General features: G+C 40.0%; 1 protein-coding gene across 1 annotated transcript in view; it reads left to right on the top strand.

Moving 5' to 3' along the window:
• LOC135084616 (ryanodine receptor) overlaps nt 1-26,014 on the top strand; it is a 205,479-nt gene that overhangs the window by 89,590 nt on the left and 89,875 nt on the right. Inside the window, exons 34-48 of the mRNA XM_063979388.1 lie at nt 3,020-3,127; nt 3,885-3,999; nt 4,488-4,626; nt 5,269-5,343; nt 5,915-6,060; nt 6,693-6,836; nt 7,601-7,778; nt 8,363-8,560; nt 10,385-10,490; nt 10,648-10,759; nt 11,773-11,913; nt 12,490-12,627; nt 13,891-14,043; nt 14,645-14,760; nt 15,439-15,613. Coding sequence (XP_063835458.1) covers nt 3,020-3,127; nt 3,885-3,999; nt 4,488-4,626; nt 5,269-5,343; nt 5,915-6,060; nt 6,693-6,836; nt 7,601-7,778; nt 8,363-8,560; nt 10,385-10,490; nt 10,648-10,759; nt 11,773-11,913; nt 12,490-12,627; nt 13,891-14,043; nt 14,645-14,760; nt 15,439-15,613 — 2,044 coding nt within the window. The remainder of the gene's footprint in view (nt 1-3,019; nt 3,128-3,884; nt 4,000-4,487; nt 4,627-5,268; nt 5,344-5,914; nt 6,061-6,692; nt 6,837-7,600; nt 7,779-8,362; nt 8,561-10,384; nt 10,491-10,647; nt 10,760-11,772; nt 11,914-12,489; nt 12,628-13,890; nt 14,044-14,644; nt 14,761-15,438; nt 15,614-26,014) is intronic.

A 26,014-nucleotide genomic window follows, 5' to 3' on the forward strand; every position in this document is an offset into this window, starting at 1 on the left:
TTTGAAACCTTCATTCAAAATTCAAAAGTTATTATCATATGACAGAACTTATGACCAGACTATGTACATTGAATAAAATATATTTCTTTTTATCATCAAGCTTAGCAGTCTAATAAGTTACTATGACACTCGAGTTAATCCACATTCAGCACCATAGCCTCCCCTTCTACAAGGCCCTCTACAAATGTCAAAACGTCACTTAACCCTTTTAGCACCAGTTCTTTTGTTTTTGAGAAGATGTACCCAAAGGACAATGGGCAAAATGGTACCCGGCTCCAATAGATATGCTTCTAGTGTCATTTGAAAGGTCTTACCAAGACGAACAACTTTTACTATGACCACCTCAGATCTGGTTGTGTTCGAAGATATACATACTTTTTGTGTAACCGAAGTATCATACGTGTCCATCGTATGGTACTTAGGTTATGCGAGGCATGAAGGGTTTACTGCTCCAGCATCCTTCCTTAACTCTATAATTATTGATAGGGATAATTGTGAAATAAATGTTTTTTTTGAAGTACTACTACCCCCTTATCAAAAAAAAGTTATGCCTAGGATGAACCTTGGATTAAAATGACATTTCCATACCAAATGACAATCTAAGCCAGAGTTCAACTAGGGTGTAATTTTTATTAATAAAGGGGTTGGAGTTTTATTACTTCTTAAGGGTTTTATTATGGGTTGCTAAAGCAAATAAACCCACAAGACCCAATAAGTCCACCCACAAGATGGACCGACGACCTCATAAAGGTAACGGGAAGGCGCTGGATGCAGGCCACCACCAACCGGCCATTGTGGAAATCATTGGGGGAGGCCTATGTTCAACTGGACGTTCTATGGCTAAAATGATCATGATGATGATGATGAAAGCGAATAAAGGGCTAATAGCTTGGGGTAGTTCATCGTAGGTATAATCCTTTCCTTTTCAATGCTTCTTTTAGTTACATTAATAGATTGTAGTCATAATACATACTCGTATGCATGGATGATGTGTTATATTTTCATTTATAATACTTAGTGGAATTACTGCTTTCAAAACGTGAATTAGAACTAGCCCCATAGCAGACATTTTCCTACATCTAAAGGCCTTTTGAAATATATATTGGTTATGGCTATTGGAGCGGGTACCACTTTCCATACATTGTTGCCCATCATCCTTTTTATATCAATTTAATTATAGTCCAGTCGTTTGGTACAAATTAACGTGGTTACCTGGAAAGTGTTCCGTGAGTTTTGAAAATTGGTGATTAATTAAATAGATTTCGCTATGCTCTCTGTTAGTCTGTTAGTTAATGAACAGTCCTGCGCTGCCCGCATTCAGGTTCTTCCCGCGACCTTTACCAGATCGTCGGTCCACCTAGTAGGAGGCCTGCCCACGCTACGTCTTCCAGCCCGTGGTCGCCACTCAAGAAATTTTCTGCCCCAATGGCCATCGTCTCTACGAGCTATGTGTCCCGCCCACTGCCACTTGATTTTAGCAATTCTGCGTGCTATGTCGGTCACTTTGGTTCTCCTGCGGATCTCCTCATTTCTGATTCGATCACGCAGGGAAACCCCGAGCATAGCCCGCTCCATCACCCTTTGGGTGACCTTGAGCCTTCTTATGAGGCCCATAGTAAGCGACCACGTTTCAGTACCTTAAAGTTTCCTATTTATTTCACGACTAGCTTTTGCCTGCGGCTTCACCCGCGTGAAATTTAGTGTCACAGATCGGCATAAATTATAGCCTATATGTTAATCTGGGTTACAAACAATAATATTGTACAGTTTCAACAAAATCCGTTGAGTACTTTTTGCGTGAAAGAGTAACAAACCTGAGACACAGGAATCTTCCTAGTTCAGGTATCAACCCACCAACATTCTTACTTTTTGTTTTTCCTGATTGTTTGTTATCATAATATTATCGTTATGTTGGTGAGAAATAAACATTACTTTACTTTATTTTAAACTTCCAGACATCCAAACTTTCGCATTTATAATAATAGTAGGATACAATTATGTAATGTAGAAACAAACAAGACAAAAAAAAATGTATACTTCAGCAACGCGATTTTTTTTATACTTCAGCATATTTAGGACACCCGGCAGCGTGTCCTGCCATGATCAAAGAAAAAAGAACTCGCAATTTAGCAGGTACATTGATTTGACTGTTTCACAACTCTAAATCTATTTAACTTACATTACATGAAATTTATCACATTTATCAAAGCTTCTTAGCTTGTCTATGTCCCAAAAATTATAAAATGAAAAAAGTAGTTGTCAAAAACCTTTTTAAGGCGGATTTTTTTCTATAAGGCGGGCGCGGCTATAAACGAGGTCACAAAATTCCGAAAGAACATAGCGAAATCTATTTATTCACCAATTTTCAAAAATTCCGGAAAACTTTCCAACTAAAATTAACAAATAACTGGACTATTTACTCGTTATTGAGCACAGAGACACAAACTTGGTTATTTAGGTACATTCCAGAAAATTTATATTTAAGTGCATAAATGTAAAAATGGCTTCATAGTGCACAAAATTGGCAATAGGTGGCATATTAATGGTTACTTTTATAGCGCCTAGTTTGAAATGTGATTGAACGATGACAACTAACAACAGTTGTCAGTTAGGTAAAATTTTATTTTAGTAGGAAAAAGACAAAAAGTGGTAAATGGGTTAACGTGCGGGGGCTGCAAAATCATGTTGTGACGTCACGCGCGAATATTGGAAATTTTTGAAAATTTTAAAAAGTCCGTAAACTTCTCGAGGCTCTATCTTCGGTAATACTGGATGGATTGAGGTGAAATAAAAACTAGTGTAATGTGTGTGATCTAAACTTTAAATTAAGTCATAATTTAACTTAATATTACAACTTATGCGTGTTGTCCATTATAGGTTACAGAGTAAACTCTATCTATCCAAAAACTCAATGTTTTGTTTTGGAAAATGTAGAGTCATCCCTTCGCCCCAAAAAGTCCCGCTTCCACTTTATTTTGCCCGTAACCCCCACGGCTTATCACACCCTGCCTGTCCCAAGGTCTGCACTACGAAGATAACCAGGACGACGTCCAGTCAAAGATGAAGAGGCAGCCTTCGAGACCCCCCCGCAAAGGCTCGGTGACGCGAGGCGTGACGTATCAGCAAGGTTGAATAGCTGCTTGCTTTTCGTTCTGTGCTGTCTCATTTTTTTCAGCGTTTGCAAACTGTCACCAGTCCTTGAGGTTTAAGGTATATGCACATTAGTGCGGGGCGTTTGCGGGGCGTACGATTTTATGCATAAATAATCTATATTTTTTTGCCGATTATCAATTTTGGTTATAACTATGTCATGAACTGCCCTTTTCTTCATACAAAATAAATGTGGCACGCCCCGTAGTAATGTGAATATATGTCGCCTTATGTTCAATTAAAACGTCATCAACATAATATTTTGACACATTACAGAACACCACCTAACAATAATAATCTCATTAAAAAATATTGGAAAATAATGTAACAAAAATTTAATTTCAACAAATAATATTTTATTAATTTCTTTTTTCAATGTTTAATAGATTACTTCATAGTAATTGATTATCTTTGACCTATTCTATTGCCTATGGTATCACAGTTATTAGATACTTAGTAATTTTTTACTTCTTTTAACCTTCTCATAAGTATTATTAGTGATACTTCTTTGTTCAAGTTCGTATATTAGGAACTTATTTGACTTTTGTGTATTAAAATAATTTCAGTAAATATTTCTCACATTTTCGTCCATATAACTCTTCTAGCATCTTTTAAACTTCTAGCTCACACAATCTGTATCAAAATCATAATCTCAAACCTAACTCTTCACTGCACTTAACTGTTTTATCTTCAACTTTATTTCTTGTGCAATAATGTGCATTTTCCTTGCGTAGGTCAAGTGAACGGCATGCATAGGTCGACGAGCGAAGCCGAGATGTCTAAATACGAGTTGGGCGTCCAAAACCTGGCCGATGAAAAGAAGGATAAGAGAGGAAGATCGCCTTTCAAGTAAATATACATAAATTAATGATTTATTTACCTATATATTTTAGTTCCCTATTATTTTTAGGCGTTTTTACCAACTAACCGGTTACAAAAAGCGACATAATGATATGTGAATTTACTAGTTGACGCCGTATCACGTCTGTCTTATTCTTATAAGTGACTATTTACTTGTTTTAAAGAAATACAGTGCTGGACAATGTTTAGTCTGCGCCAATAGAAACTAAAATAATAAAAACTGACCCTAGTAGAGTGTTAGCTGCTTCAGTCTACTTGATTTATATTATTCGCCTTTTTTGTTCAAAATGACAGCTTACATTAGTGCTGACTTAAAGATACTTACTTTGATGTCGATATTATGTTACATTTGACTCACATCTACTTTGGTACCTTGCTTAGACGTAGCGACGTACTAACGACTAACGAATGCTTTTTTACTTTGTGTAGAGGCACTTTTCTTCGAATATTTATCTTCATTTGCATTATCCTTGAAGGTTTTTCAAAAGCAAACGCGGCGAGAGCGGTGACAGGGCGAAGTCTCGCAAGTCGAAGACTCCAGATCCTTTCAGTGACACGGAAGTATCCCCTGAGAGAGGACCGAGGAGACCTAACCCTCAAATACGAGTTTCACAGGTGAATACCATGTCAAAAGACCGTGTGGTTTGAGTTGGTTTGCTCTGAATGATTGTGTACCCTAATGAAGTTTGGTACTTGATGTTTTGGTCAGAAAATCCAATCTAAAATCGGACACACAAGATACTCATTTACTTATAATGTATCCAAAACTTAGTGAACTTATTCCTTTTAAGAATGTTTTGAATTAATGTGTTAATAATGAGTTATTTTAAATGTATTTACATCTGTGATTAAACATTGCTACATCAGTACGTTTCCAATAAAAATAAGTCGACTAATAATTAAAAATGGTTTAAGTACCTTTTTTGTGATAAGTTTACATTAGGAAATGAGGCCCTTTAGGGAAACTTATCACCATCAATATCATCATCAGCCAGAGATCACCATTAGACAAAAAAGCAGTAAATTTCCCTTACTTCAATATTTTGAAGGTCTCACGAACTTACACATTCCTACATGGTGCGTTCAATTTGTCAGTATCTGGAATTTTGACGAACGCCCCACGCACGACCCCCTAACGCCCCGTTGCAATGTGAACTATCATTAACACTACTGGTGAACTCTGGCCTAAGGAAGTTTTTTCTGGCATTTTGTTTGTTTTTTGTTAATTTTGTGTTGACTGTACCCTTTTTTCCTAAGGCGAATCAAAGATATGACAACATGCTCCCAAGGGCTAGTAAACCCACCTTGTATGACAGCCAAGGAGGTTTGAACGTAAGTCCTAGCGACTTTATGGCTAACACGATTGTCTATGGTTTCTTACTAACTTCTCTTGTTAATAAAACTTTTTCTTTCTAGAATAGATTAAAATGTTTTCATTTATTTAGTCGGGCTTATTTTTTAAATTCAGATTATATTGTCTGGCCTTCTTCCGCCACTTTTTCTTAGTACAGTCAGCGTCAAATAGTTCGTGACGTCAAAGTAGCCAAAAAGTTCGCAATATGCCTTTATTTCAATTGTAATTAAAGCCTGGTTTACGTGCTCACGGACCAGGCTTTTGCTATTGTCAAGTTTGTGGCTTTGGGTGTCACGAACTACATATTTGACGCTGTTCTTCTAACCGATAATATAGTCCAAAGTAAGAGAAGTTATAAATATGACTTGCCTCTTTAAGCGCAAAAATATTGCCTTCAATGGAAGATATTATTTCTTGATTTCTGTTAAAATTTACCTAAAACACAGTCACTTAAGATCAGAACGTATCTTAACTTCCCAAAAATAAGTAAAACCTATCAATACGTGTGTATTTCAAACCATTATCTGTTCAAAGACTGACAATCAACAGACCAACCTGCAAATGGCGACTCCGACGCAAGACCGGAAGCAGATGACCACTAGTGCCCTCTCAGCGGCCACCACGGAAACTGTGGGCAACGAGATTTTCGACGCGGAGTGCTTGAAACTGATCAACGAGTACTTCTATGGTGTCAGGTAATATTATTTATCATAGAGAACCTGTTTTAAATAAGTAAATAATCTACATACCTCGTACAACTGGATAATATAGTCCTACTAATATCAATGTTTTTTTATTGAAACATTGAGGTAATAAATTATGCAAAATTCTTTTAAAAAGGTACAAAACCCAGTAGCAACTTAGCTAGTGCTACTATTAGCATAAATTAAGAGAGTGGTGTTAAAAGCTTACCATCAGAGGGCCTAGTGCGAGTTTACATAAAAAGCGCGTCAAAAAATGACATTTAAATTTATGACGGATTGTACAGCCCCTAGCGGGAAACGTTCAAAAACTAAAATGTTCATACATTTTTTAAACGCGCTCACCAGTTTGATGTAAACTCACACTCGGCCCACAGATGACCCTGAAGCTTGTTTGACCCCTCATAAATTAGGAAAAGAATTAGACACATATGTTTTTTATTTGGCAAAGTAAATGTAATTGCGCATCGTCATTTGTTACATTAATAGTCTTCCGTAACAACAGATGCGTGAAAGAATAATGTATTAATATCAGTATGAACTAAAAGTATGGTCCTTCGAGCCAGATGTTTCATAAGTTCAGTGGGTGTTTAAATAATTTTAACAATGTTTTTGTTTACATTCAGAATATTCCCCGGTCAAGACCCGACGCACGTTTACATCGGATGGGTGACCACGCAGTACCACCTGCACTCCAAAGACTTCAACCAGAACAAAGTCATGAAGTCGTCCGTCATCATCACTGATGACTACGATCGAGTTATAGAGAGGTAAGTGTTTGCAAAGATATTTAGTTTGGTTATCTCTGAAAACTCTCGATTTTGTGTTGGCAAAAATATCCATAATAATACAGGATATTCTGATATATTTCCATAGAATGAAAAGAAAAATTGCGATTGCTTAATTTATTTTAATTGAAATAACATTTCGTTTATTTCAATTTCGCTAAACGTGTTATTAAATGAAGAATAAGAAAGTTATGCATTGCTACTTTTTGTAGCGATACAACTCGTATTTTACAGTCGCGCTATTGTATCGCAGCTTTTAGTGTCGAGTGTGTGTAGCTCTTACGACCGTTTCGATGCTGCATTCAAACTGAATCGCGTTATAATCACAGCAAAAGGTCGCAATGCAAAAGCCAAGGGGCCAAATTAGCCAAATTGATAGGCATTAGTGTCCCTTATCATCAGAAACCCGCTGGCACAGTGAAATAGTTGGTGACACCCAAAGTGATCAAAAAGATGATAACACAATCTTACTCCATTTGATTGTAACAAAGACATTTTGGGAACTTTTTGGCTACTTTGGGTGTCACGAACTATTTGAAGCTGATTAGTACAATAACCCCTGGTTCTTGGGACATCCTGTTTTCAAATATCATCTAGTCAATAGTGACTGAGTTTCTTGCGCTGCTTCTTCTCAGCACTGGCCTATTTATTGTCCCGGAGTAGTAATAGGGTTAATACTGGGACGTGTCAAAGTGCTTTTTAAAAGCCTATTTGCAAAAATAAAATGAATTTTATCTGTTTTGTAGCGTTAACCGCCAATCCTGCTACATGGTCCGAGCGGACGAGCTATACAACGAAGTAATGGCTGAAGCGACAGGACCCAAAGGCGCTTCGCAGGGAATGTTCATCGGTTGCTCGGTAGACACCTCCACTGGCACTGTGGCGTTCACTTGCGAAGGGAAGGATACTAGCATCAAGTTTAAGGTAAAAATTCTCTAATTAAAATTCTGTTTATAAAGTTAGTATTGATCTAGTAATACAGGGTGTACCAAAATTAGGACGTCTCACTGACCCGGGGTCAAGCTGCAGTTAATGACTACACGGCTGTTGCAGCGGTGGGAACAAGTAATGGGAAAAGTCCCTTTTAAATGACAAATTAAAATGATGATAATATTGGTGAGCGATATCAACCATCGCAATTTAACTGATTTATTCTTTTCAAATGTATAGGGTATCTAAAGAGGAAATTTTTCTCCAGGTTTTCTCTGAGCATGGAGGCCACATTTTATTAAACTATATGGCAGCACTCATTGTAAACAAACTTTTATATACTCAAAGTTTACAGCAAATTATAATAATTATATGCGTTAAGCCCAGATAGATAATAAGCGAGGCACTTCAAACTAGACCACTTGCTTAGTTTTTCCCTGTTCTGTCAGTTATAAAGTCAAACACTAACGAAGCGCATAAATGAAGACTATCCATCTAGTCTTAATTAATGTAACATTATAGACACCCTTTCCATCGGAAATAGTATTTTCCCACATTAAACTCATATTCCTCCACAGATGGAGCCAGAAACAAAACTCTTCCCAGCCATCTTCGTAGAGGCCACATCGAAGGAGATCCTGCAGATCGAGCTGGGCAGGTCTTCCACCAGCCTCCCGCTAAGCGCTGCGGTGCTGCCCACTAGTGATAAACACGTCATACCGCAGTTCCCGCCGAGGTTGAAGGTGCAGTGTCTGAAGCCGCACCAGTGGGCTAGGGTACGTGTTTCTATTATAAATTGTTTGTTAAGGACTGTAAACACCCACAAGGTGAACCGATGACATCATAAAGGTAGCAGGAAGGCGTTAAACCAGGCCAGTTCATCTCCGCGAGTTTACATCGAAAACAAAATACGCACGATGGCCCACCTACAGGATACTATTCGACAAGGCCTCACATACGAGCGAACATTGACTCACGCACGCGTATTCTTGTGTATGATGGAAGAAAATAAAGAAAATGGTGTACTAAATACTGTGCAGTATTTAACTGCCTAAATAATAATAAAAACACACAATGTAATTTTTTAAGTTGCCTCAAGACACTGAGAGGTAAATAAGTAGTTAATATTATTCATGATAATTCATGCTAAATCAATCATGTATTTCCTCCGCCATTTTCCGCAGTTTGGCACCTCACGTCACATCATTTTACCGAAGTCAGCCCTATAGCTTCGGCGCAGTGCCGATCACTGACGTTTGTCAACAAAATGGTGCTTGACTCTTGAGACAGGCTAAATTACACCATATTGTTAATGACATTGAGCATACATTTTTTTAAATACCTTCGCGAAGTAAAACTTCTGTACGTAGTACTTATTATTATTCTGTGGTTGAACGCAGGCCGCTACCAACCGGTCAACATGGAAATCATTGGGGGAGGCCTATTTTCAGCAGTGGACGTCCTATGGCTGAAATGATCATGATGATGAAGGACAATCTATCTTCTATCCCAACTAATATTATAAATGCGAAAGTAACTCTGTCTGTCTGTCTGTCTGTTACGCTTTCCCGCTTAAACCTCGCAACCGATTTTGATGAAATTTGGCATAGAGATAGTTTGAGTCCCGGGAAAGAACATAGGATAGTTTTTATCCCGGTTTTTGAAACAGGGACGCGCGCGATAAAGTTTTTCTGTGACAGACAAAATTCCACGCGGGCGAAGCCGCGGGCGGAAAGCTAGTCTATCTATATAAATAAAAATGAATTGATGTTCGTTAGTCTGATTAAAACTCGAGAACGGCTGGGCCGATTGACCTGATTTTGGTTTTAAAATGTTTGTCGTAGTCCAGGGTAGGTCTAAACGGTGAGCAAATACGCGCGCGACATTGTTTTTCTGTGACAGACAAAATTCGCGGACTCATCTATTTCTAAAGATATTTGAAAAAGAAAAGCACTGAGAGATTTAAAAAAACATGCATGGTAAATATTTAATTTATCGTTAGAGCACAGAATAATAATAAGTACTACGTACAGAAGTTTTACTTTGCGAAGGTATTTAAAAAAATGTATGCTCAATCTCATTAACAATATGGTGTAATTTAGCCTGTCTCAAGAGTCAAGCACCATTTTGTTGACAAACGTCAGTGATCGGCACTGCGCCGAAGCTTTAGGGCTGACTTCGGTTAAATGATGTGACGTGAGGTGCCAAACTGCGGAAAATGGCGGAGAAAATACATGATTTAGCATGAATTATCATGAATAATATTAACTACTTATTTACCTCTCAGTGTCTTGAGGCAACTTAAAAAAGTACATTCTGTGTTTTTATTATTATTTAGGCAGTTAAATACTGCACAGTATTTAGTACACCCTTTTCTTTATTTTCTTCCATCATACACAAGAATACGCGTGCGTGAGTTAATGTTCGCTCGTATGTGAGGCCTTGTCGAATAGTATCCTGTAGGTGGGCCATCGTGCGTGTTTTGTTTTCGATGTAAACTCGCGGAGATGAACAGGCCTGGTTAGAGTTACATACCTAGATGACATTTATCTTCAAAATAAGAAACTAGTCTTCTAAACTTCTATTTCTATTTTATTTAGGTACCAAATCAATCTCTGCAAGTCCACGCCTTGAAGTTGTCCGATATCCGTGGGTGGTCCATGCTGTGTGAAGATGCTGTATCCATGCTCGCCCTTCACATACCAGGTAAGCTACAAATGTTTAATAGAGTGCTACAGGGTACCATTCTGAGACCTATATTAAATCTTATTTAAAATATTTGCGCAAATGCTTTTGATGCAAACTTCATGTAAAAAATCTAAATTCTACTTCATCTTTATTAAATTATTGTTTTTTATTACAGAGGAAGATCGCTGCATAGACATTTTGGAGTTAATAGAAATGGATAAACTACTGAGTTTCCACTCTCACACGCTGACATTGTATGCTGCGTTGTGCTACCAAAGTAATTACAGGTACGTACTATTGAAATTTCTATTTTCGCTCAGCTTTAAATGTGTTTTTTAAATACTACAAATATGTCTTGTAAATATAGGTATATTTTGAATTATTGATATTGAAGGAACAGCTTGATTCTGTAACAGATCAGTGGGGCAACAATCTTAGCAAGGTTGCTAATTGTAGTATTGCAAAGCGACTGCAATTAAAATTGAATCAAACCCAAACTTGATGCGATTGTGTCGTTTTATTGCGAATTACCTTCCAGCTCCATCATTAGACCCTGATTACTATATAGAATTAAAGTACTCATCAATACAAAACGAACGAGCCCAAACTCGATGGATTTAAGTCGTTTTATTATAGAGTTCCTATGGCCACCTTCCAGCTCCATCATCAGATCAGCTCCATGTCATCATAATATTGCATGGTCATCCAAATCACATGTGTTTGCGAAATTTCAGCTTAATCGGTTGCCTGGAAGTGGGTCTTAATTCAGCTTGCAAGATTCCACCCATATAAATATGAGCCAGTCACTGTAATATGACGTCACGCGCATAAAATGGCGGGCCGGCTGCCGCCCGCACTTTTTAAATTCAATATCTTGGAAACTAATTGACGTATCGAAATAATTCTTTCACGTGTATTTTTTATTTTTAACAGAGAATACAGAAAGCTAAAAAACAAAATTAGTGAACATTCTTCATTGAACGTGGCGCTGTAATGACAGCGCCACGTTCGTGACGTGACTGCTACGCCAACCCATTGTATGGTTGAACTATTAAGAAAGTCGACGCATGATCAATTTTAAATTTTTTTGTTTGCACGATATCACCATGCTCAATCCCGCCCACGAAAGAAGAGAAGAAACAAATGACACATGGCGGGAGTTGAGTCTAGTGGCTGTGGAGAAACAACCATTAAGGTGTTGAAGCGTCAACTTTGTTGATGGTAGAATTAGCAAGACCTGTATAAGCATGCCGATAAAGATGCGAGTGAAAGCTAATATTAAAACTCTGTTATCTTTCAGGGCTGCCCACGCGCTCTGCCAACACGTGGACCAAAAGCAGTTACTCTACGCCATCAAGTCGCAGTACATGTCGGGCCCGCTGCGCCAGGGCTTCTACGACCTGCTCATCGCGCTGCATCTGGAGTCCCACGCCACCACCATGTGAGTACATTATATGTATACTTTAGGTTTAAAGACTTCAGGTTTCAGGAGTCGAAGATGTGCAGACTGTGAACGAAGCCACACGGTTGAACTTTGACGCTCCGTAATTTATATAACGCTACCACCTGGTAAGTACCCCTTAGGTTTATAGACTTTATGTAAGATATGTGCAGACTATGGGCCAGGCCAGCGTAGACTTGGCAAGGCACAGTAGCACACTATCACCGTGTAAATAAACAATCGCTTTTACGTTTCAACCAAAGGACCTCCACCGCTGGACAAAAGGTTTCCAGAACGACTGTCCTGTATTTTATTAAAGCTGTATGATAGATGAGGGTCATAAGACCACTTTCTATCAGCGAGAACGCGTGGTAAGTAACAGTACTAGTAACTTGCTTCTGATATTGCAACACCTTGCTTTGATTCAGTTGCGGTGTTGCCCGCAACCTTCACCAGATTGTCACTTTGGCGATTCTGAAGGCATTGTCGGTTGGTTTAGATCTCCGTCAAATGTTCTTATTTCTCATTTTTGAGATTCCATCGCTCACTTATTGACATATCATTCTGTGTTCCCAGGGAAACTTGCAAGAACGAGTTCGTGATACCACTAGGGCCTGAACTGAAGGCGCTATACGATGAGGCAGGCATGGGCCACAGCCTCCGCTCGCTGCAGACCGAGAGCGTGCGACCGCAGATGAAGATGACTGACATCGCGTGAGTACATCCTCATCATCTGGATCTTTAAAGACTGACAAAAGTGACTGATGCCCGTTTTCAGCATCAATCCCTAATTTTTAAGTGAACCCTTTGATAACAAAATTCCTGTTATGTGTTACCATAGGAGTCATTTAAAAATTAGGGATTGATGGTGAAAACGGGCATGAGTTTCTTCCGCCACTTCTTCTCAGCTCCAGCCTATTATGTATTGTCCCTAAGTAATGGTAGGGCAAGTTATTTTTGGGACGTTTATGTATAAATGCCCTGGAAAGGGCCTATGTACTGAATAAACTCTTTGAATTTGAATTTAAGCGAGTGTGGATGTGATGAGCAGTTCGAACCAGTTGAGTGCTCATTTCGCGAAGTGCATTCTGCGTCAGACCTATTTTAGCCACAGGACGTCCACTGTCGGACATATGCTTCCCCCGATTATTTCCAGATTGGCCGGTTAGCAGGAAACCCCCAACGAATACAGTAAAAGCCGCGTTCTTTTCAGCCAAATGATGTCCACTGCTGGACAAAGGCCTCACCCAAGGATTTCCACAACGACCGGTCCTGTGCTGCCCGCATCCAGGTTCTTCCCACGATTTTCACCAGATGGTCTATCCGCCTAGAGGCCTGCCATCGTGTGGTCGCCATTCAATAAATTTTCTGTCCCAACGGCCATCAGCTCTACGAGCTATGTGCTCCACCCACTGCCACTTAGAATTAAAATTAGAATAAGTTACGATCAGACATTAGTAGTTTACTGAACTAAAAACAATATTAGACCTTAATGTGACTCTAATAAAGCTTTTCCAGCGAGAACATCCCAGACATCAGCAACCTCTACTCCCCGTACTTCCCGCTAGAGGTCGTAAGAGAGTTTCTCATGCAAGCTCTCGCAAATACACAAAAAATTAGACCTTACATTGACACTAAAATAGCCTTTTTTCTAGTCTCTTCACCATCAGACAATAGCAACCTCTACTCTCCGTATTTCCCGCTAGAGGTCGAAGTGAGGGAGTTCCTTATGCAAGCTCTCGCAAAGACATACAAAATTAGACCTAAATTCGCCACTAATTAAGCCTTCTTTCTAGCGAGAAGTCGTCTCTTCACCATCAGACAATAGCACATACGTTACACACAACATTAGACCTTATACAAACACTGATAAAGCCTTCTTTCCAATGAGAACAAGTCACGATCAGACATCAGTGGTTTACTGAACTAAAGATAAAATTCGACCTTAATATGACACTAATAAAGCCTTCTTTCCAGCGAGAATATCTCAGACATCAGCAACCTGTACTCGCCGTACTTCCCGCTAGAGGTCGTGAGGGAGTTCCTGATGCAAGCACTGGCGGAGGCCGTGGAGACCAACCAGGTTCACAATCGAGACCCGGTGGGAGGCAGCAACGAGAATCTGTTCTTGTGAGTACCTACATTTATTTATTTAGTCCGTTCGTTTCAGCCAAATGACGTCCACTGCTGGACAAAGGCCTACCTCAAGGTTTTCCATAATGAGCGCTCCTGCGCTGCCCGCATCCAGGCTCTTCCCGCGTCCACCTTTTAGGAGGCCTGCCCACGCTACGTCTTCCAGCCCGTGGTCGCCACTCGAGAACTTTTCTGCCTCAACGGCCATCGTCTCTACGAGCTATGTGCCCCGCCCACTGCCACTTGATTTTAGCAATTTATTCATTCTTAATTTATACTAATATTATAACAGATATGTAGTTTGTGAGGTTGTAAACACAGCAACCTCGCAGGACTCGCTTCTTTTCCGTGTGGGTCCGATAAAGTAGACTAAGCGCATCCCTATTCTTCCCCTAGATGTCGTAAGAGGCGACTAAAGGACGGATATGAGGACTTCAGTCCTCCTTAACCCATTGGGCCAGCGGGAGAATATAGATCAAATCCCCTTGCCTCCATTGGAGAATGTCATCCTGCTGTAGTGGAGTCTAAATGGCATGATGATAATGACGATTTATTTGTATAACTTCGAAACGATTAAATACATTATGATTTGTTTCAGGCCGCTAATAAAGCTGGTGGATCGTCTTTTGCTCGTGGGAATGATGAGAGACGAGGATGTCGAGAAGTTACTCATCATGATCAACCCTGAGACTTGGGACCCCACGTTCGATAGAGGTCAGAAACACAAAAATAATTCAATTAATTAGGATAATAGCTCAACGGAGTTGGTGTCGGACTGGCCGACTCGAGATTCGAGGAAGGCTGGTTCGAACCCCGCCGGACTATTGAGATAAATTCACTCTTAAAATAAGCATATTTAGCTTATAACTATAGAGGCCTTTTAGAGGGGTAGCTTTAGTAAAAAAAAATACACAAAAGGCACAATGTTGTTTCATGAATTGAAGAGCTCCACAACGACTAATAAAATTATGCACAGAATTATTTTCGAGATATCAAGCGTTGCGCTATTTGCAATAAGTTTTGTCCATACTGTATTTTGTCTTAATTGCGCTCACAGTGGCGCCAACTTTATGATGTCAAATGCGATAGCCAACCTACCTCTTCAATGCTCGCAGTTTGTGTCACTCGCCCGTATTCACAAACATTACTATGAGGTCTCACAGTGCGCGTGTACACGCACAGGGTGACACACGAACCAATCACAAAGCCCTATTCAACGCTGTGTGTTCGATTTTCTGCTTCACTTAAGCAAGTGTCGTTTGTGAATACGGCCGACTGTCTTAGCTACAAGCAAGTGACAGGACCTTACTCGCCAGTGTCGTTAACTGGAGAACGCAATTAAGGAAAACCTCATTCCAAGGGCAACTTATTAATGACATTTTCAAATTGCAGAAGGCAAAGACGAGCACCGAAAAGGTTTACTCCACATGAAGATGGCGGAAGGCGCCAAACTGCAGATGTGTTACTTACTGCAGCATCTGAATGACATTCAGCTGCGGCACCGAGTGGAGTCCATCATAGCTTTCGCTCACGACTTCGTTGGCGATGTCCAGACTGATCAGTTGAGGTGAGAGCTTCATCATCATCATCATCATCACAGCCATAGGACGTCCACTGCTGAACATAGGCCTCCCCCAATGCTTTCCATGTTGCCCGGTTGGTAGCGACCTGCGTCCAGCGCCTCCCTGCTACCTTTATGATGTCGTCGGTTCACCTTGTGGGTGGACGTCCCACGCTGCGTTTTCCGGTACGCGGCCTCCACTCCAGAGCCTTGCTGCCCCATCGGCCGTCAGTTCTGCGTACTATGTGCCCTGCCCATTGCCACTTCAGCTTGCTAATCCGTCGGGCTATGTCAGCGAATTTAGTTCATACAGTCTACTGCTGGATATATCCAGATCCTGTAAATGTATCTACTGAAGGATCTTAACGACATATAGCTGCGGCACCGAGTGGAGTCCATCATAGCTTTCGCACACGACTTCGTTGGCGATGTCCAGACTGATCAGTTGAGGTGAGAGCTTCATCATCATCATCATCATTACAGTCTACTGCAGGATATATCCAGATACTGCAGCATCTCAACGACATTTAGTTGCGGCACCAAGTGGAGTCCATCATAGACTTCGTTGGCGATGTCCAGACTGATCAGTTGAGGTAGGAACTTCATCATCATCATCATCATCACAGCCATAGGACGTCCACTGCTGAACATAGGCCTCCCCCAATGCTTTCCATGTTGCCCGGTTGGTAGCGACCTGCGTCCAGCGCCTCCCTGCTACCTTTATGATGTCGTCGGTTCACCTTGTGGGTGGACGTCCCACGCTGCGTTTACCGGTACGCGGCCTCCACTCCAGAGCCTTGCTGCCCCATCGGCCGTCAGTTCTGCGTACTATGTGCCCTGCCCATTGCCACTTCAGCTTGCTAATCCGTCGGGCTATGTCAGCAAAGGACAATGTTCGTTCTCCATACATTGTTCGCCTAAGAACCAACAATTTTGACATATTACTACCCGAAAGCGAAATAATACGATTCTGTGTGTAAGAACAATGATTCCTGATGGACACTTGCCATAAAATTAATGATTAACCTTTAACTATGGACGTCGGGTCTCAGAGGCCCACCCCCCTTTTCAATTTCTCGGTTTAAATACCTTCCCAGCACATGCTGCTCTCGACCATCTCAGTAGCTTCAGTTTTAACTGTGTTTGGACCGAGGAGGCATAACATCGCGTCTTCCGGCACTTATTACGTAAGTAATAACCATCCAAAATTTTATCGGGGTCTGGGAGACCCGATGACTATAATTTCCATACAAACATACTTGTATGGATGTGACTTGTCAACTATATTTTTTTTATAGTATATCATTATAATATGTTGTAAATTGTTTTAGTTTAAGAATACATAATGGTAGAAAGTATTTGAGTACATCAGCTATATTATTAGCCCAACCACCTAAGTAACATTCCAGAAGTAAAGTTTTACTTGTAGACGATCCTTCTTTTGAGTTTAGATGTCTTAGAAGGTACCATTGCTGCAGATTCCGATTCTGAATGGTGTATATTTTGCCTATCAAAGCTCTCAAAGAAAGATGATACATGCCTGTAGAGATAATTTGTCTTTAGTGTTCTAGGCCACTGTTTATAATTTTAGTAAGTTTAACCCCTGTCAAAATTTTTATTTTATGTCTTTCAGAAATTCTGTTTCTGTTTTTATGTTACACGGTTATTAATTAGCAAGGAAAAAAATATTAGTTTGATTTATTATTAATCGACTGTAAATAAGGAGCCTATATGTGATGCTAAGTCAATTAACACTGAAAAATGTCCATGTTTTTTAAATTTGCCAAAAAATAATTAAATAATGATTAAAAATTGGTTACATTTACTACTAGATCCTTTATTAATAGTTATTAGATATATATCAACTCTTTGATAAATTCAAATTGGTTCAGATATGAAATTATGAATCGTCGAATCCAACTCGGCTGGGCAGCGTTCGGGAAGCTACGCAATATACTCACGTCCGAAATACCGCAGTGTCTCAAGACAAAAGTCTTCGAGCAGTGTGTGCTGCCAGTGTTGATTTATGGATCCGAAACGTGGTCGCTTACTATGGGCCTCATAAGAAGGCTCAAGGTCACCCAAAGGGCGATGGAGCGGGCCATGCTTGGAGTTTCCCTGCGTGATCGAATCAGAAATGAGGAGATCCGCAGGAGAACCAAAGTGACCGACATAGCTCGCAGAATTGCTAAAACCAAGTGGCAGTGGGCGGGGCACATAGCTCGTAGAGACGATGGCCGTTGGGGCAGAAAAGTTCTCGAGTGGCGACCACGGGCTGGAAGACGTAGCGTGGGCAGGCCTCCTACTAGGTGGACCGACGATCTCGTAAAGGTCGCGGGAAGAGCCTGGATGCGGGCAGCGCAGGACCGTGCATTGTGGAAAACCTTGGAGGAGGCCTTTGTCCAGCAGTGGACGTCATTTGGCTGAAACGATGAAATTATGAAGAATTTTAGATACGGGTCTGTGAGACCCGACGTCCATGGGAGTGTGATTATTTTTTCACGACTATAGTTAAAGGTTAAGAATATTAAATCACAGCGATTTTATAATAATATGTCGTTTATGACAACATGGCGTCTAATGTATTGTGTGAATGTATGAACACCGATTCGCGAAAAATGTTTTGTATTGTCGTCACGCCGAGTCGCAGCCAAATAGTATAAAATAATAGAACAAGTTTTAGAAATACAACTCGGCATTCCACTTTTATAATATGCCCACATATTGCACGTAAATAAACAACATGAATCGTAGGTTGTTTCCACCCTTGTCATCTGACACATGAAATAAACTCCTATTGTATTATAGATATCGAAGCCGAATCGTATATAATAATAGAATGGGTTTTGGAGATCACTCGGGGTTCCACTTTTATAAAAAACCTACATATTGCATAAAAATAACACGAATCATGAGTTTTCTTTTCACCATTTACATCTGACACGAGATAACAAACTCCTATCTCCATGACTACCGTCGTAGTCTATGCCAAAGACTACAATATTTTAAGCAAGAAGTTTCAAACCTTAGCGGCTACAGTAACCCCTGGGCCACATACATCATGATAACATTCGGTCGACACCGGAACGAAGTCTTGCGATTATGCAAAAAAGCATCGTATTCTAGTGCGGCTATATCACGTTCAACCGGGGTTTTAATTCGACTAAATTCCTGACTAAAGACTGGAAGAAAATACGCCGCATTGTATGAGCACTTCGTGTTCGTTAAAGCGGCTTCAGATCTAGAGCCCACATAGTTTTCTTTCCAATAATATCCGCAAGTAGCGCTGCATGATCTTTACAACAAAAACGGCAATAGTTATTAAGGTGCCAAAATTATATGATTACTTTGGCACGGTATTATACGTCATTTTCATTCATTTCATCATCATCATCATCATTTCAGCCACAGGACGTCCACTACTGAACATAGGCCTCCCCCAATGACTTCCACATCGCACGGTTGGTAGCGGCCTGCATCCAGCGCCTTCCCGCTACCTTTATCAGGTCGTCGGTCCACCTTGTGGTGGGTTGACATTGCAGAATATGACTTTTGATAGGTTCATCATAGAATTCAGCGGGGATATCCTCACGGAGGAAGTTCGAAAAAGGGCGGAACAAGATCTTATAATAATGCAAGGCCGAAGCTGTAACGCGCGTGCTCCTACGTGTAATCCGGCGAGTATGCAATAAATAGTAATGTCTGGTAAATAGTGGTAATACGTATCGTTCATTCGTTCGTTTCAGCCGAAAAGACGTCCACTGCTGGACAAAGGCCTCCCCCAAGGATTTCCACGAAGACCGATCCTGCACCGCTCGCATACAGGCACCTCCCGCGACCTTCACCAGATCGTCGGTCCACCTAGTGGGAGGCCTGCCCACGCTACGTCTTTCGGCTCGTGGTCGCCACTCAAGAACTTTCCTGCCCCAGCGGCCATCAGCTCAACGAGCTATGTGCCCCGCCCCGTCTATGTCTATATTTGCTACGATTACAGGGTATCATTTTGCATAGTCGCAAGACTTCACTCCGCTGCTGTCAAATCAATGTCGCATAATGTTATCGCAATGTGTGTGGCCCTTGGCCAAATCACAGAAACCTATGCGAAGAAAGAGCACTTGAATGACAATGAAAATCAGGGTTACCATTTTATAAGATCTCCTCACTATTGAGGGTAACAAAGTAACATTAATAATCTAGCCATTAATTACATTTATTACCTATACGAGAAAGTAAAGCAACATGTGGTTTTATTTTAATTTGTAAAATATTTGTAACAGTTTGTTCTAAGTTTAGTTTTACAACAGTATTGCTGTTTCAGCTGTCACTGTGAAGCTTTGGGAAAATAAATAAATAGAAAAAATATTAACATAAATATTTATTTAAGTTTTTATGTTCATTATCATAATATGCCAATTTAAGTTACACTGTGTGACAGTCTTTGACACTAAACAAACTCTTCAGCTTAATAATACCTACCTACAGGGCGTTTTTATAGTTACTCTTGCTGATGAAACAAGAAGGGTTGATTCTACTACTGAAATACAACTACTTTTCTTACAGGACCAATATCAAATTCTCAAAAAAATTCACATTCTCGTGATGGTGATAATTTCTATGGAGAGGTTTTTTTTTATATTCGGTCTCTTGGGATAAGTTATTCCATTTGAGCAGTAGAATTAATCCTTTTTATTTGATCACATATAAAAATAACACAAGTGTTTAGGAAAACTTCTTCTTTGGTATGGTATCACTACGGAGTTATAATGGCGGCAACTCTGTATCACTGACTTGTAACTTTCAAACAGTATGAATAATAAGGGCACCACATTGGTTTTCTTTCTGAAAAAAGGCTTTCACTTTTAGTACTAACCCTTTAGCACTATTTCATTGAAATAAAAATACAATAAACGCACAGAAGACTGAAATTGAGTCAACTGACGTGACATTTATAATTTGTTGACATTATGACAGTTTGACAAGACTAGGGATTGAAAAAGTTTTAATTGAAAAAGTAAAATGACAATTTATTAAAACGATTCACAAGGATATTCGCTGGGTGCGAAGTACTAGGTGGGGGGGACATAATCTATCGCAGCGCTCATGGTGGTCAAAAGTAGAAATAATGTTAGCTCTGTCATCAGATGTATCTGTCAATGGCAAAGCGATTCTACATAATACATTTTAATATCATTACAGTCCTATCAACTTAAGCTGAGAATTGCATTTGTGTGAGTGATCGCCAAAAGTACCGTTAGTAAAACACATACAAATAAAATTAATGTTTTATTAAAAGGAAGTCTATAAAACACTTACGTTCTGACACCTCTCATCGAAAACATCTGGATGGAAGAGGAACTCCCAGACGACTGGAATAAGGGGCTTTTAATTACTGTGCCAAAGAAAGGGGACCTAAGCCAGTGTAGCAATTGGAGAGGTATCACTTTGCTCTCGATACCGTCAAAGGTTTTCTGCAAGATTATCTTGGATAGGTTATCGGGGGCCGTTGAACCTCTTTTGCGTAGGGAACAGGCTGGCTTCCGCCCGAACCGCTCGTGCACCGACCAGATCAATACTTTGCGTATCATCTTGGAGCAGGCATCAGAATGGCAAAGGGAAGTCTATCTTACCTTTGTAGACTTTGAAAAAGCCTTTGATACGCTAAAGTGGGCAAGCATATGGTCGCGACTCGCTGACATTGGTGTCCCGCCGAAAATTATCGATCTATTGAAGGCCATCTACAAGAAATATTCTTGTAAAGTCACTCACGACGGCCTCATCTCCGAAGACATTGAGGTGCATGCGGGCGTCCGGCAAGGCTGCCTGCTTTCGCCGCTTCTCTTTCTGGTAGTCTTGGATGGAGTCATGTGTCGTGCATATCAAAACCAACGGCGTGGAATAGAGTGGGGTATAATCGGAGTCTTAGAAGACTTAGATTATGCCGATGACCTCTGTTTGCTGAGCCACACGCATCACGATATGCAATCCAAAATTGATGACCTACATCGAGAGGCGGGCATCACGGGGCTCAAAATTAACCCAGATACTCCTGAAACTTTTTATCCTTGACAATTTTTATAAATTTTTAGTATGTTTCTAAATAGAGGTCAAGTATCCACAGAAAAATTTTAGAAAAAATCTTGGTCAACTGGAAAAGCCGGAAAATGGGTGGTGTTATAACACCTGGTCGGAGAATGGACTACTACTACGAGAAAAAATTATACTATGATTTTGTTAGGTTTAAGAGTTAAAAACGAGTTGTAAGTTATACACATTTATTTAAAAAATACCAAAATCTTATTCAGAGGAGGTAGGAGGATGGTGGAGACATAAATCATAACCCAGGATACTTTAGTAGGTACGTGGCGCATTTTTTACACCAAATTGATTTTTTCTTGCAATTTTTACATGTCAGTTGCATGTAGTACTCGTAAGTACAGTAGTACATACATAGGGATGTAAGCTCCGTAGACCCTGGTTGTGGCGCCATTCTTCATAAATATTGTTTCGAGTATAACTGCTTTGCCATGTATATTTTAGACATTTTGGCACAAACTTTAACAGAAGGTACTTGCACTATATTGCATTGTTGTAATAATTGTGATTGCGGTAGGTACTTTCATGGCAGAAGAACTAGCTGCATTGGAGGCATCATTAGATTCATTTCGTCTTACTTTAAAAAATTCAGAAAGCGGGATGTTATCCTCTTTGTCTGAAGAATACTTGTCGTACTGTACTTCTGCCTCGGCTCTAAGTTGAGAACCTGGAAATTGACGAAAAATAGCAATAGAAAACTTACACGCTATAAGTAACTGTAGTTAGATAAACGGAAGCAGGCTAACCTGGAAGATTTTGTAAGGTAACGTGGTCTTCTTCACCAGAATCTTCATCTGTTGCTTCTGCATTAGCATTTTCTGGTGGTAAAATTGCTATGTAATTCGGTATCTGATCATCGTCGTCAATGTTTTCTAATATTTCCACTATTTCGTGAAGTCTCAGCGGTCTTTTATATCGTGGCCTAAACTTTTAATGAATATACAAGTTAGACGTCGATTATGCGACCAGGTGTTAAAACACCGATCGTAATTTTGTCATAAAAAGTCTCAAAAATGTAAAGCTTTTCAAAAACATAAGTTTATAGTTTTGTAGCTAACAGTAGTACCTAAAATAATAACTAGTATAATCTGAGGTATTACTAGCAAGTTTATGAAATATCTTAGCTTTTATAAGACGTTTTTGCACAAAACTAAATAACAGAATTCAAAATAGTAAAATACTAACAAAATAAAGAAAATATGCGATATCGAACATACTCAATTACAGCTTAATTCGTAATGAAGAGAAAATACAAGGAACAGTAAATAAATTCTCGATATTTTTATAATTTATCTGAGGATATTCCGAACTACTTTTTACCGGTGTTATAACACCTGGTAGGAGTAAGTGGGTTAACTGCCGGAAGACCCAAGAGATGCGATCTGGAGTGAGGAATTGCACACCATTACGGATTGGTGCAGAGGATGTGGAACGTGTCCACAATTTTACCTACCTCGGGAGCGTCGTGTCAGAGACTGGAGGTACCGAAGAGGACATCACTTCGCGCATTGCCTAGGCTAGAGCCACCTTCGCACAACTTCGCCCCGTATGGCAGTCACGGAAACTGACCCGAAGGGACAAGATCAAAATTTTCGGGTCCAACGTTAAATCCGTGCTGCTCTATGGGTGTGAAACGTGGAAGGTCACCAAGGTCATCTCGCACCAGCTGCAGGTCTTCGTCAACCGCTGCCTTCGCCGAATTCTCGGCATATACTGGCCTGAGAAAATCTCCAACGGCGAGCTATTGGAACGCTGCCACGAAATTCCGATCGACCAGCAGATCAAGCGCCGCAAGTGGAACTGGATTGGCCACACTCTCCGAAGGGATCCCGATCACATCCCCAAGCAGGCTCTGGATTGGAACCCCCAAGGAATGCGCAAACGTGGTCGCCCCAAGCAAACTTGGCGGCGCACTGTGGCAGACGAGGCGAAGAAGATCGGCAAGACTTGGAGCGAGATCAAACACTTAGCTCAAGACCGAACGCGATGGAGGACTGTTGTGGACGCCCTCTGCCCCATCTAGGGGACATAGGACCATAAGTCAAGTATAAAACACTTGCTACCAATTGGGCCGATGTAACGACACTTGACACATCCTTTTAAATAAATAAATAAATAAAAACAGGTCCTCGCTCAGCATATGCCAAGGCACGAAGTACCTTGACGCTGATATTCTGCGAGCACCGTTTATAGAGAGGGCGTCCAGCCAGCCTTACAAAATACAACAAAAAGACAAACTTTATAAAATTACAAAATAAAAACAGACTAAAAACTTTTCGTTCACACCTTTAAAATACGTATTCAATTTGCATAAAATTTCTTTCACTTGGCTGCTTAATGGATTTCGTACAGGAAATTCACTTACAGTAGGAGCCATTTCACTAATATTTGGAACACAATTACATAAAATTACACGTATCTGCTACCAGTACCGGGGGTGAAGTGAAGTATGTGAGCGACAAGGAAGCGGTGCGTGGCGGACGCGCCGCGCTTCAGGCCGCTTGCTATAATAAACCATGCGCGGGACGCGCCGCGCTTCAAGCCGATTGCCACTCTAAACTATCGGTGTGCACTCACACAAATGCAATTCTCAGCTTAAGTTGAGAGGACTGTAATTAATCGCATGAAAAGGGTCCTACTGGGAACTTAAATAAAAGAGTGGACTGTATTTCGATAGGGCTGTTTTAATAGCCGTTTACAATTTGGAAATAACTAAACTATACAACGTGGTAGTACAAAAATGAGTCACAGTAGTTGTTGTGCACAGATGTTTGCCTTATGATGAGAGCGTGAATTATTGAACTCTGCCCTTGTTTTGTTCTTAATTCTTCTACATCTCGGACTTGTCCAGCCAATACCAACAACTTTCCATTAAATACGGTTTGTGGTTGGAATTTGATATTGTAACTCTCACAAACCCGGTCTTCAAAACGATACTCATTTCGATCTGAAAACGATATTTAATTTATTACTAGCGATACAGAAACATTTAAATATATTTACTGTTATATAATGAAACCGTTAAAGTAGCTTTTTCTTTTTGTTTTACTGTAAAACTACAACTATAAATGAAGTAAACAAACCCTGACACAATCAAAATTAAACACACTTTTTGGACTTACCTCATTTGATTTGAATGACCAAAATGATTTCAAAACCTTTTTTTCACCCAAATCGTGGTATCACAACAATTTATTAGTTGAAAATATTTGTTATTTTTTCATTTCGATATTTTTTCACAAATATACGACCTAAATGTCAATGTGACAGAGCCCACAAAGTTGTGGACGCTAGTTGGCGCTGTAATCGTGCACGGAGCCAATAATCGATTAAAAATATTTATAAAATGTTCTGATACTTGCCTGTAGCGATTATCCAATCCTGGTTTCTACTGAAAAACTACCTCGTGGCAAGATTTTAATAAAATAATAAAATCTTTATCTTCTCTTTCACAATCTATAAAAGTTCATTTGGTCTATTAATACATGCGCTATGAATGAGGGTTTTCGCCATTGAAAAATCCGCGAGATGGCAATACGTAGACGTGAGGTCCAAATGCTGCATGATTGGTTATTTTTGACATGACATTGACAGATATGTCAAAATCCACCAATCATGCAGCATTTGGACCTCGCGTATACGTATTGCCATCTCGCGGATTTTTCAATCGCGAAAACCCTCATTCATGGCACATGTATGTCACAGATATGTCAAAATCCACCAATCATGCAGCATTTGGACCTCGCGTCTACGTATTGCCATCTGGCGGATTTTTCAATCGCGAAAACCCTCATTGGCATAGATTATGAGAGACTGGCAACTATACTAGGTTGATATATGTTTCTCTCACTTCAACTGGCATTGGATTCAACATCGGATTCTGACACTTTTACAGTTATGATACCATGAATATCAGTTTATGGTCCTAATTATTTTCATTCTATTTACGCCCTTCGACCAAGTGGACACTTTAGATAGCTTCTTGTAATAGTGTCAATATCTTTTTAGCTTTTAACGCAAATCTAGTCTTCAAAGCAGTTTAATCGATTTATTTTATTTTCAAAATCGATATTTTATTGTCTATGATGGCCGCAGGAACATCACTATACATGGACTCCCAGCAATAAAGTACGGTAATGCCTCGTACAGATTTTATCGACAAAAATTATGGAACTTGATAGGTTTTAGACCATGCCACGCACCAAAACGTCCGGAAGTTGTAATAGTATTATAGAATAAAAGTTAAAAGACTTATTTATTTAATTTTTCAATGCTTAAGTGTCCATTAGAATGAAAGGGTGCTTAATGTATTAA

This window comes from Ostrinia nubilalis, chromosome 26 (assembly GCF_963855985.1).
Source record: "Ostrinia nubilalis chromosome 26, ilOstNubi1.1, whole genome shotgun sequence".
Taxonomy (NCBI): Eukaryota; Metazoa; Arthropoda; class Insecta; order Lepidoptera; family Crambidae; genus Ostrinia; species Ostrinia nubilalis.